This window comes from Nycticebus coucang, chromosome 2, assembly GCF_027406575.1.
Source record: "Nycticebus coucang isolate mNycCou1 chromosome 2, mNycCou1.pri, whole genome shotgun sequence".
In the NCBI taxonomy this organism is placed as follows: Eukaryota; Metazoa; Chordata; class Mammalia; order Primates; family Lorisidae; genus Nycticebus; species Nycticebus coucang.
Genome location: NC_069781.1, coordinates 103,541,110 through 103,555,444, shown reverse-complemented (window position 1 = coordinate 103,555,444; position 14,335 = coordinate 103,541,110). Strand labels below are relative to the sequence as shown.

The window sequence follows — 14,335 nt, the reverse complement described above, 5'->3', positions numbered from 1 at the left end:
TTGCCTAGCTGGCTCATTTGTTTTTTAACTTTACATTTCTTTAAAACCTATAGCCAATTTATAAATCTTTTCTTTCGGTGCTTCTGTTTTTTTTTTTTTTTATTGTTGGGGATTCATTGGGTGCTTCTGTTTTTTAAATCACAAATAGGAAGACTTTCCCTGCTCACAGGGTGTGCCCCCACTCCATTCCAGTGGCTTTATTTTTCACATTTAGATCTTTGATGCAGTTGAAATTTATCCTGGTGTATAATATAATAAAAGGATCCAACTGTAAGAACCAAAGAATTATTTTCCTTAACAAATGTAGAACTTAATTCCTAAATGAAGGCAGATTATTTCTTGGACCATGTGTGACTTGCATGTCTATTTTTCCCTAGGAATATTCTTCCAGAGCAAATTTGCAATGCTGAAGAGGATGGTGAGTCAACTCTGGAACATCTTCATCTTGAAAACAATTATATTAAAACTAGAGAAATACCATCCTATGCATTTTCATGCATAAGCTCATATTCGAGTATTGTTCTTAAACCACAAAACATCAAGTAATTCTAAGTTTTCCTTTGTCATTTATAAATTTTACTCACGTGTTTGTAGTAGTTACATTTGTCATCAATAAGAGAAACAGAATCCTCATGTCATACTCAGTATCACTATGCTAGTCAACCTGATTAGCCAATCCATAATGCAACCAAAAATATAACTAAGAGGAGTTTTAGTAAAGGTAAAAGACAGTTTCCCACCTCTAGAAAGAAGCCGTCTCATTAAAATAGGATGCTATGCAGGCCGAGCTAGATTAGCAGAATCTGAAGCAAAATAAACATGTCCTTTACAATCAACCTGAGTATTACAATTAGCTAACTCCCAAGTCCCTTCAAAAATTAAATATGTTATAATTTAAGATCAAGACTCATAAAGGCAGGAAAAAGAAAAAGCAGGTAGAATTAGTGTTAATTATATTAAAACAATAATTTATTAATTTTCCATATGACCCTGTGCTATAATTACTGGTATCAATATATCTAAATATTGAGTTAGCTTTAATTCCTTCTAAAAATTATATGTGTGAAAGTAAAACACGATTGTGATGTAATGTTAATTTCTTTGTTTTGATACTGTACTATGATTATGTGCATTGTTAACGTTAAAGGAAAATGGCAGAAGGGACTACATGAATTCTATACTATTTTTGAAACTTTTCTGCATTTCTAAAATTTTTTAAGTTAAAAAACAGTATTTTAAAATCACCTCTTAAGATCAGAACTGTTTGCAGCTGTTCTCAACCTGTGGGTCGCGACCCACAGGAACTGTATTAAGGGGCCATGGCATTAGGAAGGTTGAGAATCACTGTTTATAGAAAGCAGTGGAGTCTAGTTAAAATATAAATTAAAGCCAGGCTTGGTGGCTCTGCCCATAATCCTGGCACTTGAGAGGTCAAAGCGGGATGATTGAGGCCAGGAGTTTGAGACCAGACTGAGCATCTCTACAGAAAATTTAGAAAATTAATAGGGTATGTTGGCACGTATTTGTAGTACCAGCATGTGGGAGGCTGAGGAAGGATGACTTGAACTAAGGAGTTTGAGGCTTCGGTGAGCTAGGATGGCACCACTATACTCAAGCTTGGGTAACAGAGTGAAGCCTAATTAAAACAAGCAAAACCCCCAAACTGATTAGTCTAGACTACACCCTTGTAAAGGAAAATCTAGTGCATAAATTTTTGAAAAATTTTGCTCCACTGGTTGGCATCTATCTCCTTTTCTGTAATATGCTGAAATGTATCTTTTATTCAATTCAAATGAACATAAAGCTATTAGTGTTTACTATGTAGTAGGCTCTACCAAAACTATACATTAAAATTTTTATAACATGAATACCTTTTATCTTTGCATTGCTAAAATAATTTATAAAACACATGTAGAAAGTATGTTGACTTCTTTTGTTAACTCAGTTTTGGTGTCTTGAAAAATATACCAGGCTAGGAACTTGGCCCTCTGGGCAGGTTATTCTCCCTTTTAAGCTTTGGTTATTTAATCTTTTAAAGTTCTCTTACTACCCGAGAAACCTTCTAGCCCCACTTCACAGGGCTGTTATGAAAACCAGAGAAGAATGGAAAACATTTTGGAAAGTATGGTGTATATAATGAGTGTAGTTATTGTTACCAAGATTTGATATAAATTGAGAGGAACCAGCATTTTAACCACAATTAACAATTTCATGAGGACTTATAATTTCACAGTTGTGAAAAGTTTGATTTACATCATTTGAACTAATGTTATTTCTAAGCCCTTGTTTCTAAAGTCTCTTTCTTAATATCTAGGATTCTGAGATTACAACATGAACAATATTAATATGAAGATAATTGTTAGACTCAAGGGTCAAAGCCTTGTAGCAGGTTAGAACAGAAATAGAATCTTATAGAATGAAAAGTTGAGATTCATAATCATTTCAGTATTCCTAATTTAAATTGGCTAAAATGGGCCAGGCATGGTGGCTCACATCTATAATTCTAGCACTCTGGGAGGCCAAAGTGGGAAGAACCCTTGAGCTCAGGAGTTCGAGACCAGTCTGAGAAAGAGCAAGACCCCATCTCTATTAAAAATTGAACGATTACCCAGGTGCTGTGAGCAGGTGCCTATAGTCTCAGCTACTCAGGAGACTGAGATAAGAGGATCACTTGAACCCAGGAGTATGAGGTTACTGTGAGTTGGGCTGACTCCACAGCACTCTAGCCTGGGTGGCAGAGTGAGACTCAAAAAAAAAAATTGGCCAAGATGAATTTAAGAGACAGGTAAAAACAAGAAGATGAGGTTATATATCTGTTTAACAAGAACCCTGTGCAATACATCATTGCTGTATGGATATAAATGCTTTGACATAAATGGTTTAAGGCAATCTAAGCTGTAAACAAATTAAGTGTCAAAGGGAACTCAAATTGACGACGGTTGAGTCAACAGGATTAGCATCTTCGGATGAAACACAGATGAATACAGAACCATTTCTTCACTCATTTCTTACCCTTGACTATTTGGCTGCATTCTGGATGCTATTCTAGAGAGAATGACAAATCCAACAAGCCTTCTTCCCTCTCTCTAGTAGGGGCCATAAGCAAGAAATGAAGCAATCAAGTAAGTAGGAAAGTGCTGTGCAGTCAGGAAAATAGTAGCAACTCCATGAGCAAGATGGGGTCCAAGGGCCACCATAGACAATGTGACTACCTTCAACAGAACGGAGTGACAGCAGACCCAAGGCTGTGTGTATGGAGCAGGCACACTGTGAGGCTGCTATCACATGTCTTCCCAACTCTGCATTGGTAGCAGAATCTGTAAGAGCTGAAAATCACAGAAAGAATAATTGTATCTTTGCTCGATAGTTAGAAGATGCACTTTTTTTTTTTTTTTTTTTTTTGTGGTTTTTGGCCGGGGCTAGGTTTGAACCCACCACCTCCGGCATATGGGACCGGCGCTCTACTCCTTGAGCCACAGGTGCCACCCAGAAGATGCACTTATTTTAATGGATTTTATAATTTAAAGAATAAGTCTAGCATGGAACTTGTTCAGCCTTGAAATTCCACCATGCTTTGGATGGGAAGTTTTAATTCCATTAAGAAAAGTGGTAAATGTCCTTAGAGCAAACATCCTTTATTATATGAGGCACTAATTGATGATGTGTTTGACTTCATAAATATGCTGTAATTAGTAGTACATATATACAATAAGGCTTAGCCCTGGTCTGAAAATATTAATGGTGTATCTAGTCTTTGCCAACACACACACACACAAATGGAATGCTAACTACATTTTTAATTTTGAGATTTGCATTAGTATAGATAAGAATACTTAAGAAAATATGGACCAGGTGCAGTGGCTCACGCCTATATTCACAGCACTTGGGAGGCCAAGGTGGGTGGATTGCCTGAGCTCATGGGTTTGAGACTAGCTTAAGCCAGAGTGAGACCTTGTCTCTAAAAATAATAGCCGGACACTGTGGTGGGTGCCTGTAGTCCCAGCTACTCAGGAGGCTAAGGCAAGAGAATCACTTGAGATCAAGAGTTTGAGGTTGCTGTGAGCTATGATGCCATAGCACTACCGAGGGTGACAAAGTAAGACTCTGTCTAAAAAAAAAAAAAAGTGATTTAGTGAAAGACATATATAGCCTGGTATCATAAGGAAATAATTAAACCAATTGCCAAGAGATCTGGGAACCCATCTTGTTCTTCAATGATTACTCATGTAGTCATTTTACTTTATTTGATTCAATTATAAAATAATGTGTTTGGCTGGGTTAAGTGGCTCATGCCTGTAATCATAGCACTCTGGGAGGCTGAGGCAGGTGGATTGCCTGAGCTTACGGGTTCAAGACCAGCCTGAGCCAGAGCAAGACCTCATCTCTAAAAATAACTGGGCATTGTGGCGGGCGCCTATAGTCACAGCTAGTTGGGAGACTAAGGCAAGAGAATCGCCTGAGGCCAAGAGTTTGAGGTTGCTGTGAGCTATGATGCCATGGCATTCTACTGAGGGTGACAAAGTGGGACTCTGTCTCAAAAAAAAAAAAAAAAAAAAATGTGTTTGGTATAGATCAGAAGTTTTCAAACATGGCTCATCAAGGGTTTTGCGTCATGAATGAGGAAGTGAACAGACTTCTCTCTTCAAACAAAGCAGTCTTGCTCTCAAAAAGGGTTGGCTGCCCCTCCCTTCTTCTTAAAATCAGTGGCCCTCAGTAATATCTTAAATGAGATACCAGTTTTTAAAATCCATAAAAATCATGTAGCTTTCCTTCCCCTTTCCCAGGTCCACTTATACCCCAGAGCTTCCAGGCTGGAGAAGGCTTGGCCTTAGGAATAGGCTGCCTCTTGATCCTTTTGAAATCCAGCCCTGAGCAGACTGCTGACCCCGTGGCTGGATCCACCTTAAATGGCCAATCAAATGTGCTTCTGCAGGAAGGGGCACAATGCTGTGGAATTCATCATCCTCCCTACAGAGGAGGTGATGTTGGGATTCAGGGAGGGTAGGTGGTACAAGAAAAGAAGAGACTTACCCTCCATCTTCTAACTCTGAAACTGGTACTCCTTCTGCTGGACCAAGCAGCCTCGGTTAGAGTTGGGATGGAGAGTCTGGGGAACCCAGGAGTGGTGTGTTGCCCAATAAAAGGCCAAATCTAGGCAGCTCATGTTCAACACAGAGCATATGCTATGTAAGATGTTGCCAAGATACTCAAAACCACTTCTTGAGCTGGTATTGTCAAATGGTTCCAAGTATATCTCTTTAGAGTCTTCTTCATTAAGTCAATCGTCTTTAACTGCTTTCATGAAAAAGATGTGGGAGCCCACTGGTTTCATGAAGATAAAACAAACAAAAAAGCCTCACCCACATTATTATATAGTTGAAAAATTGCAAATGCAGTGTCTTCTGGCTGGCATGGACACCTCTAGGGGTCATGAAGACAGCATGATTATTCCTATTCACATATAATTATGTTTAATAATATGCAGTATAAACCTTTAAATTGACTTAAGAAGTGTTAATAAATTATGATAATGCTTGTTTTAAAATTACTTTAGATTTACCACAAATTATAAGTAAATAGCTAAAAGACAAAACTCCTTTGTAGCTGGTAGGGTGCCTGTAGCCCCAGCTACTTGGGAAGCTGAGGTAAAAGGATTGCTTGAACCCAAGAGTTTGAGGTTGCTGTGAGTTAAGACGTAACAGCACTCTACCCAGTGTGACCCAGTGAGACTCTGCCTCAAAAAAAAAAAAAAAAAAAAAGGCCAGGTGTGCTGCCTCATGCCTATAATCCCAGAACTTGGGAGGCTGAGGTGGGTGGATCGCCTGAGCTCACAGGTTCAAGAACATCATAAGTCAGAGTAAGACTTCATCTCTAAAAATAGGTGGGCATTGTGGTGGGTGCCTGTAGTCCCAGCTACTTGGAAGGCTGAGGCAAGAGAATCGCTTGAGGCCAAGAGTTTGAGGTTGCTGTGAGCTGTGACACCATGGCACTTGACCAAGGGCGACATAGTGAGACTCTGTCTCAAACAAAACAAACAAACAAAAAACTTGAAGGGGGAGTACCCATGAAAGCAATGGTTTAAGGATGGAAAAAGAACCACCCATTGCAAAAATCTACAAACCAGAACAAGTGGAAATTATACAGAATAGATACAAGAGATTCCAAAAGGAATTCAGTGAAAAGTTGTTTTTCCAGACAAGGAACACACAGAAGAGAAGTGGTGAAACGGTGAATCTCGTATGTGATGCTACTGAGAAATTGAGAGAAAGGGACCATCTGTGAGATAACTTGGGGCACTGCTGTAGGGTTCAGGCAAGAGAATGGGGGGACAGTAAAGACAGGAAAGTAGAAGGGTCAGAACTGAATGCACAGACAAGGGTACACACCTGAGGGATCTGAGAAGAGAAGAGCATTTAAGCTAATCCCTAATGGGTACTGCTTACGTCAATTTGCAGGGAGGGGTGAAGAAGCCAAGTTCACTGTAATATCCACCTCACTTGAGTCTCTGACCTCTCAGAGACAGCTTCCAAACACAGGATGAGCTGCACCTAACAGCCCAGCTCCTCAGGAAGCCCCCCACTCTCTGCCCCTGCACTTAGTGTCTATGCCACTGTCCTGGGACAGATTTGGTATTATTAATTAGGTGCACTGATTATGTATCTGGTATTATTAATAACATCCTTAATGATTATCTGGAATTATTATGTATTGATTATTTTTTTTCCTTATGTATGGGAGTGTCGCACAGTAGCTGGGTAGAGGGGTGTATCTTGTTTGTCCAAAAAGACTATTAAACTTATGAGAACAGAGACAACTAATTTCTTAAGCTCTGTGCAAAGCAAGTACTAAAATGGCTCTTGAATAAAGAAAGAGTTCCATCTCCTAGATTCCCCAGTCTAAACCACAACAGCTCATGAGTTATCCAAAGTTAGTATTAACACTTCTTCCATATAAAATAGAAACAGAACTATAAATTTAAGGATTTTCAAAAGAAAAATGAGAAACTGAAAGGAAAAAGATTTATGTAGGGTCATAAAATTAATAAGGAATCATTTCTGTAATTAATATTTTCTGACGTGCACATATGAAAGCACAGAATATATTTTTTTAAACAAGTCTTGCTTTGACAACTGGTAATACTTAGTAATCAATCTGATTGTTTTGCATAATAGCAACATTGACTATGTTTCCAAAGCCATCATTTAAACATACCATAAATTACTATGTTCGTAAGATGCTGACTTAAAAGAATGAAATACTCAACAAAAATAAACGAAAAAGGAAAAAAAAAAGAATGAAATACTCAAATTCTGCTGTTTAAGTCAAACCTCAAAGGGAGGGCTAAAACCCTTTATGTCATTGATTCCACCTCTTTCTGTTATTTAGAAAACCAACAGAAAGTTTCCTCATAGCAGAAGTATTAACAGACTGATGGATGACTGAACTCTTTGTATGTCCAAAATTGAATGTGAATTCACCAACTTAACCTAATACTAGATATCCCTTAAGGATCTTAAGCCCTACAAGTCTGTGAAACACAGAGATTCATATATTGTAGTTAAAAAAAAAAGAAAAATCAGCATCACGGCTCTGAACTAGAACCAGTATGTGTGCTACTTGTGGACCTGGCCAAGTTACTTAGATTCAGACTTCCAGTTTCCTTGTCCATAAAATGAGGAGACAACATTTGCCACTCAGGGCTGATTAAAAGATTAAAAGAGGTGATGTCCTATGGAAATGCTGGGCGTGGGTAGACATTCAATAAAGGTGAGTGCCAATATTTTCATCAGTAAACTTCAGGAAACTGGCATTCAGGAAGTATATGACTTGCTCAAGGCTGCCAGGCCTCTTAGTGTGGTAGATACGAACTATTTAAAATCGATTCCTTAGGTATGAAATTTAGTGGAAAAGGAATGGGACTATTACACCAGGACAGGGCTTGAGCATACATGCTCTGTTAAGTGCCAAAGAGTAAACCACCTTGGATTCTGTGGCCAGGAGGGCTCTAGGGAGGGCCACTGTAGCCATGTCAGTATCTTGAGAAACCAAATGTCTCCTGAGGAAAGGTGAAGGATTAACAATAAAACCCAAGTTTGACTGCCTTTCTATGTGTCACTGTATGTTTACACTCATGGCATAGAAAAGAGCGAATGGCAGTGTCCAATAGCCTTGAGTGGATCTCTAGGCTGAGAGAGTCCATGAGGGTGAGAAAACTCACCCCCAAAGAGTGTCTAATCTATTTCCCATCATACTGTTTTAAAAAAATCCTGACCATATAAGAGAAAATTAAGTTTGATCTGTTCGATTCACTGTGATTACTTATAATAATTAAAAAGGGGGAAACCACATTTAAAACAAGCCAAACTAGAGAAGTATTTGATCAATAAGCCTGTCCTGTAAATGAATTCCTCCCTCAGAAATAACCCCTGAATGCGACTCTAACAATAGAGCAGCAAGATGGTTTACACTGGAAACCCAGGCCTTTCCATCTGTAGCCCACAAAGTAAACTTTGGGCAGAGGGTTCCCGTGGCGAGTTTGTTTCTTTCCTATTTGTAGCCCTTGTCGCCATCAGCTCAATTGAACCTAATTCAATAGACCCAGAAGTATCTGAAAAGATCTTCAGAAACAGGAAAATCTACTGCAAACTTAGTACTCCTATATTAGCATATGTTTGATTCTACATGTCTTAAGGCTTCAGGATATTACTCATGTGTCTTTGCTTTGACATGCTGAACAAGAACATTCAAGACTAAGCTTTGAGAGAATTTAGTATGTCATATACTGTCATTTGCAAAGGAGTGAGTGTTTCTAACTCAGTAAGTAGACTTTAGTGATTATACAACTAAAAAACAAATGCATGACTGTTTCATGAAGTTATGTTTCCTTTTCTACATGAAAATGGATTAAAATCAAAACTTACAGTCTAGCATATTTTTTCCTTTGTATAAAATGTGAAGAATGTGAAGCCATACAAGGGAAAGCAGGCCTGTATTAAAAATAACATGTGATTACACTAAATACGTATTAGTTTGGAAAAGAAAAGGAATACATCATGGTATTAAAATGTCCTGATGTGTTTCTAAGTAACAGAATCTCTGTGGTCAAATAAACTTATACTAAACTATCAGCTGATTTAAGCAAATCTTTTTATAAGCTGAAATCTTCCAAAAGTTCATTTGTTTGCCTAAATTCTGAATTACCAAATTTATACATAAACTGTTTGAAAAGCTAATGTAACTAGTATTGTGACACTCAGAATAAAGAGTACATTATACATACTTACAACTTTGACTCAAACTGCAAAAGCAAATCATGTAACCAAAATGCTTGTATCTCCATAATATTGTAGGACAGTAGTTCTTCCCTAGAACTTTCAAAAATGATGGACCACTTTGAGAATATGATGAAAGCTATGATGTATAATGGACCCCCTCTGCAGAAAAATACACATACACGTATAAAAACACCTTGCATGCATTTAAAACACATTTAAAACCACATTTAAAGCACTCATGGCACAGAAAAGAGCAAATGGCAGTGTCCATCAGAAGATTCATAAAATCAATCCATGAATCCTCTAGGTATTCTTGTATCCAAGTTAAGAATTTCTGTCTAAGGTAACACCTTAATTTACTGAAGCCATAAAAATTTTACTAGCGTGAAGGATAAATAAAAGAGTTAAAATTAATTTAAGGTAAATTATAGGCAAAAAATTTATGACTAAGACCCCAAAGGTAATGACAGCAACATCAAAGAAATAAATAAATGGCACTTGATTAAATTAAAAACTTCTGCACAAGAAAGGAAATAGTCAATAGAGCAAACAGACAATATACAGAATGGGAAAAAACATTCATGAATTATATATTTAGCAAAGGCTAATATCCAGAATCTACAAAGAACTCAAACAAATCAGCAAGAAAAACAAAAACCACCACCACCACCATCAACAAAAACCCATTAAAAAGTGGTCAAAAGACATAGACAGAAATTTTCAAAGGAAGATAAACATATGAAACATTGCTTACCATCTCCAAAAGGAAATGTGAACTGAAACCACAGTGAGATATCACCTTACCCCTGATAGAATGGCTTTTATTAAAAAATCCAAAAACAGGTGGCACCCGTGGCTCAGCGGGTAGGGTACCGGCCCCATATACCGAGGATGGCGGGTTCAAACCTGGTCCTGGCCAAACTGCAACAACAACAATAAAAAAAAAATAGCTGGGTGTTGTGGAGAGTGCCTTTAGTCCCAGCTACTTGGGAGGCTGAGGCAAGAGAATCGCCCAAGTCCAAGAGCTGGAGGTTGCTGTGAAATGTGTGATGCCACGGCACATTTTGTCACCAAGGGTGGCCTACACCACCCTTGGTGGTGGTGTCACCAAGGGTGACAAAATGAGACTCTGTATCTAAAAAAAAAACAATAGATGGCATGGGATGGAAAAAGAAAGGAACACTGTAGCTGGAATTGCAAATTAGTACAACCTCTATGGAAAACAGTATTGAGATTTTTTCAATGAACTAAAAGTAGACTTACCATTCAATTGGCAATCCCACTATTGAATACCCAAAGGAAAAGAAGTCATTTTACCAAAAAGACACCTACACTTAAAATGTTTATTGTATCAATTCACAATTGCAAAGATGTGGAATCAACCCAAGTGCCTATTAATTAATGAGTGGACTAACAAAATGTGGTGTAGGCCAGGTGTGGTGTAGGCTGGGTACGGTGGCTCATGCCTGTAATCCCAGTACTCTGGGAGGCTGAGGTGGGTGGAGTGCCTGAGCTCACAGCTTTGCAACCAGCCTGAGCCAGAGCGAGACCCCGCCTCTAAAAAATAGCCAGGCATTGTGGCGGGCACCTGTAGTCCCAGCTACTTGGAAGGCTGAGGCAAGACGATTGCTTGAGCCCAAGAGTTAGAGGTTTCTGTGAGCTATGATGCTACAGCACTCTACTAAGGGTGACAAAGTGAGACTCTTGTGTCAAACAAACAAATAAAAAATGTGGTCTGTATATACCATATAATACTGCTCACCCATAAAAAGGAATGAATTCATGTCATGTCTTCTGCAGCAATTTGGATGAAACTAGAGATCATTATCCTAAGTAAAGTATCTCAAGAATGAAAAAAACACTACATGCACGCTCTAATAATTTGGAACTAATAATAATTAATGGGCACACATAGGCACAGAAAGTAAAAACTGTTGGAAATAACAAGGGTGAAAAGGGATAAAAACCTAACAGGTACAGTGAATACTATTTAGGTGATGGGCATACTTAATAGCCCTCACTAAAGCACTATAAAAGCTATCCTTGTAACATTTATACCCCCTTAATATTTGAAAATAAGGAAAAAAGTTAATTTAAGAAAATTGCTTTATTTGCCAATTATTTAGCATGAATTCCTCCATTATTTGGTGGTATTTTCAAGACTGCAGAAAAGTTGAAAGAATAATATAATGGCCATCTATATACCCTTCACTTAATTCACCAATTAATAATACAGATGCTCTTCAATTTATGATGAGGAACATCCCAAAGTTGAAAGTATCTTAAGTTGAAGTGCATTTAATATACCTAACCTACCAAATATAATTCATAACATAAATGTGCTCAAAATATTAAATATCTACATTAGTCTACAGTTGGGCAAAATCATTTTCCATGTAATTTATCAAATACTATACTGAAAGTGAAAAAAAGAATGATTGTATAGGTACTCAAAGTATGGTTTCTACTAAATATATACAAATTTTATATCATCATCAAATAAAAAAATCATTAAGTTGAACCATCATAAGTGTATTTGTTCAAATTGTTCATCTTTCTCTGTCCATCTGTCCATATGTGTAACCATCCATCCATCTATCTGTCTATCTGTATACTTACATCTATATTTGTCTATTCATCTATTCATTTATCCATCTGTCAGCAGGGGACAGAATCTGGACTATCTGAATGTATACTGCAGATATCCTGACATTTCATCCCAATACTTCACTATAAATGTCCCAAGAACAAAACAATTTTCTTATATAGCCATGAGACAATTACTACATTTTCTCACATTATCAAACCTAAGAAATTTAATGCTGATTCAGTATCACCTACCATCTAAGATCTCCTCAGTTGCTTTAATAATGTTCTATGCAGCTGTGTGTGAAGTTCAAGACCTAATAAAGATTCAATACAGACTCATTATTCTCCGTTAATGTAGAGTATTCCCTGCCTATGTGTGTCTTTCACATCTCTATTCTTCTGAAGGGTCCAAACCAGCTATATTGTAGAATGTCCCATAAACCGCATTTGTTTGGATTGCTTTCCTCATGATTCTTTTTATAGAGACAGATTCTCACTCTGCCACCCAGGCTGGAGTGCAGTGGCACAATTATAACTTACCACAACCTCCAACTCCTGGGTTCAACCAATCCTCCTGCCTCAGCCTCCTGAATAGTTGAGACTACCAGCTCTGACCCTTTAAACTCTCTTTTCTGTTATTATAAAAAGGATTTTGTATTTGACATGTTAAATCCATTGCCATCTTATTCTTTTTGAGATACTCAAATTGCCCCCTCATAGTGGCTTCTATGTTCCTTTACTGAGTCCTTGGTAAACTCTGTTCACCTTCATACTTCTTAGTATAATAAGCTATTATAGGCACACCTTATACTTTCCCTGGCCCAGACCCGTTATTGGTAATTTCTCCAAGGAGCCCTGGCTCAGATCTGGAAGCCATATGTGCTCACTGCTCTCAGGTCATCTCTGTGGAAAAAGGTGGGAAATTTATTTGAAACAAAATCATTACTAATACAGATTCTTCAAAGCAAAGTGACCCTATTTTCTTTTTTTTTGAGACAGAGTCTTACTCTGTTGCCCTGGGTAGAGTGTGGCATCATAGCTCACAGCAGCCTCAAACTGTTGGGTTCAAGCAATCTTCTTTTCTCAGTCTCCCCTGTAGTTGGGACTGCAGGCACCCACCACAACATCTGGCTAGTTTTTCTATTTTTAGTAGAGTCGGGTTCTCACTCTTGCTCAAGCTGGTCTTGAACTCCGAGCTCAAGCAATCCATCCACCTCAGCCTCCCAGAGTGCTGGGATTTCAGGCATGAGGCACCTCTCCTAACCTAAGCAAAGTGACTTCTGAGACATTCCTAAAAACTATTTGACACACTGACAATAAACTAAAGTAAATAAAATTTTCATTTTTCAGAAATTCAACTGGATTCACCTTAAATGACCATTTATGACATTGGCTCATTTTTCAAAACCAGAAAGCTCAGCCCTGTGATACTGCAGAGCCTCTGCAAGGACAGGGCTTGTAAGGAAAATGCTGCAAGGTCAGGGAGGCACCCTCTATGAGCTCAGTGAATCATAGCCATGCAGGGTGTTAGGGTCAGATCAGATCACATTTTTCAAGAAATGCTGTAAATTTAGACTTTGATATAAAATGTCCTGGTTTTTAAAAATACTATATGGTCCAAGCAATCGGTAGCCCACAGGTCACAACCTACATACAGTATTAAGCAAATTCAATATAAACCAAAGTACCTAGTCTTCCATAAAGAAGGGGCACCTAAATATTACAACAGTGCATGAACTCGTTTTTGTTTTTTTTTTTTCCCCTGCAGTTTTTGGCCGGGGCTGGCTGGGTTTGAACCTGCCACCTCTGGCATATGGGGCTGGTGCCCTACTCCTTTGAGCCACAGACGCCACCCAGTGCATGAACTCTCAATCATCCATTCCTTCACAGAAATTTTTGAGAGCATCTACTATATGCAAAACTCTATGTTATATGATTCACTGGTCTATTACATTCTTAAACTGAGTATGTGCATGGCACCGTCCATAATAGCCTTCTTTGTGACTTTGAGGGCATTAGGGATGCCCTCACCATCTACCTGCTTCTCTCCATAGCACTTATACCACATATTGAATGAGTGGATGGGTGGATGGCCTTCCTTATAGATACTATTATGAGAACATTATACAGTCCATTCAAATTCACTTTGAAGAAAAGAGTGCACCAGACGTTTGGTAATGAACATCAGAAAAATCTGTTTGTACCCTACAGAGCATCCTGACACTTGCAGGTTCTAAAGCTCCTCCTGCCTCACTCATCAAACTTATTTGTATTAGATGATTTCTAAGGTCCTTCCCTATTCTTATGTGGTTATTAGATTTGGACCACTGCTGTCCATTTCTAAACCAGAAGAAGTTCTGGAAAGAGTCTGAGAAATCACATAAGAGGTTAGCTTAAGCAATTCATTTTTTATTTTTTGCAATGGTTAGAATATATAGGGCCAAAGAAAAAAGAAATTAGCATTAAAGTTT

The 14,335-nt window shown here is 38.1% G+C and overlaps 2 protein-coding genes across 3 annotated transcripts in view; one reads left to right on the top strand and one right to left on the bottom strand.

Moving 5' to 3' along the window:
- Positions 1-2,005, top strand: part of ECM2 (extracellular matrix protein 2) — a 43,424-nt gene extending 41,419 nt beyond the window's left edge. The window contains exon 10 of one of the 2 annotated variants that reach the window (XM_053577676.1): positions 378-2,005. In XM_053577676.1, coding sequence (XP_053433651.1) covers positions 378-546 — 169 coding nt within the window. In that variant the 3' untranslated portion in view covers positions 547-2,005. The remainder of the gene's footprint in view (positions 1-377) is intronic. The other variant, XM_053577685.1, reaches the window with a different exon arrangement.
- Positions 1-14,335, bottom strand: part of CENPP (centromere protein P) — a 274,112-nt gene that overhangs the window by 100,400 nt on the left and 159,377 nt on the right. The window lies entirely within an intron of this gene.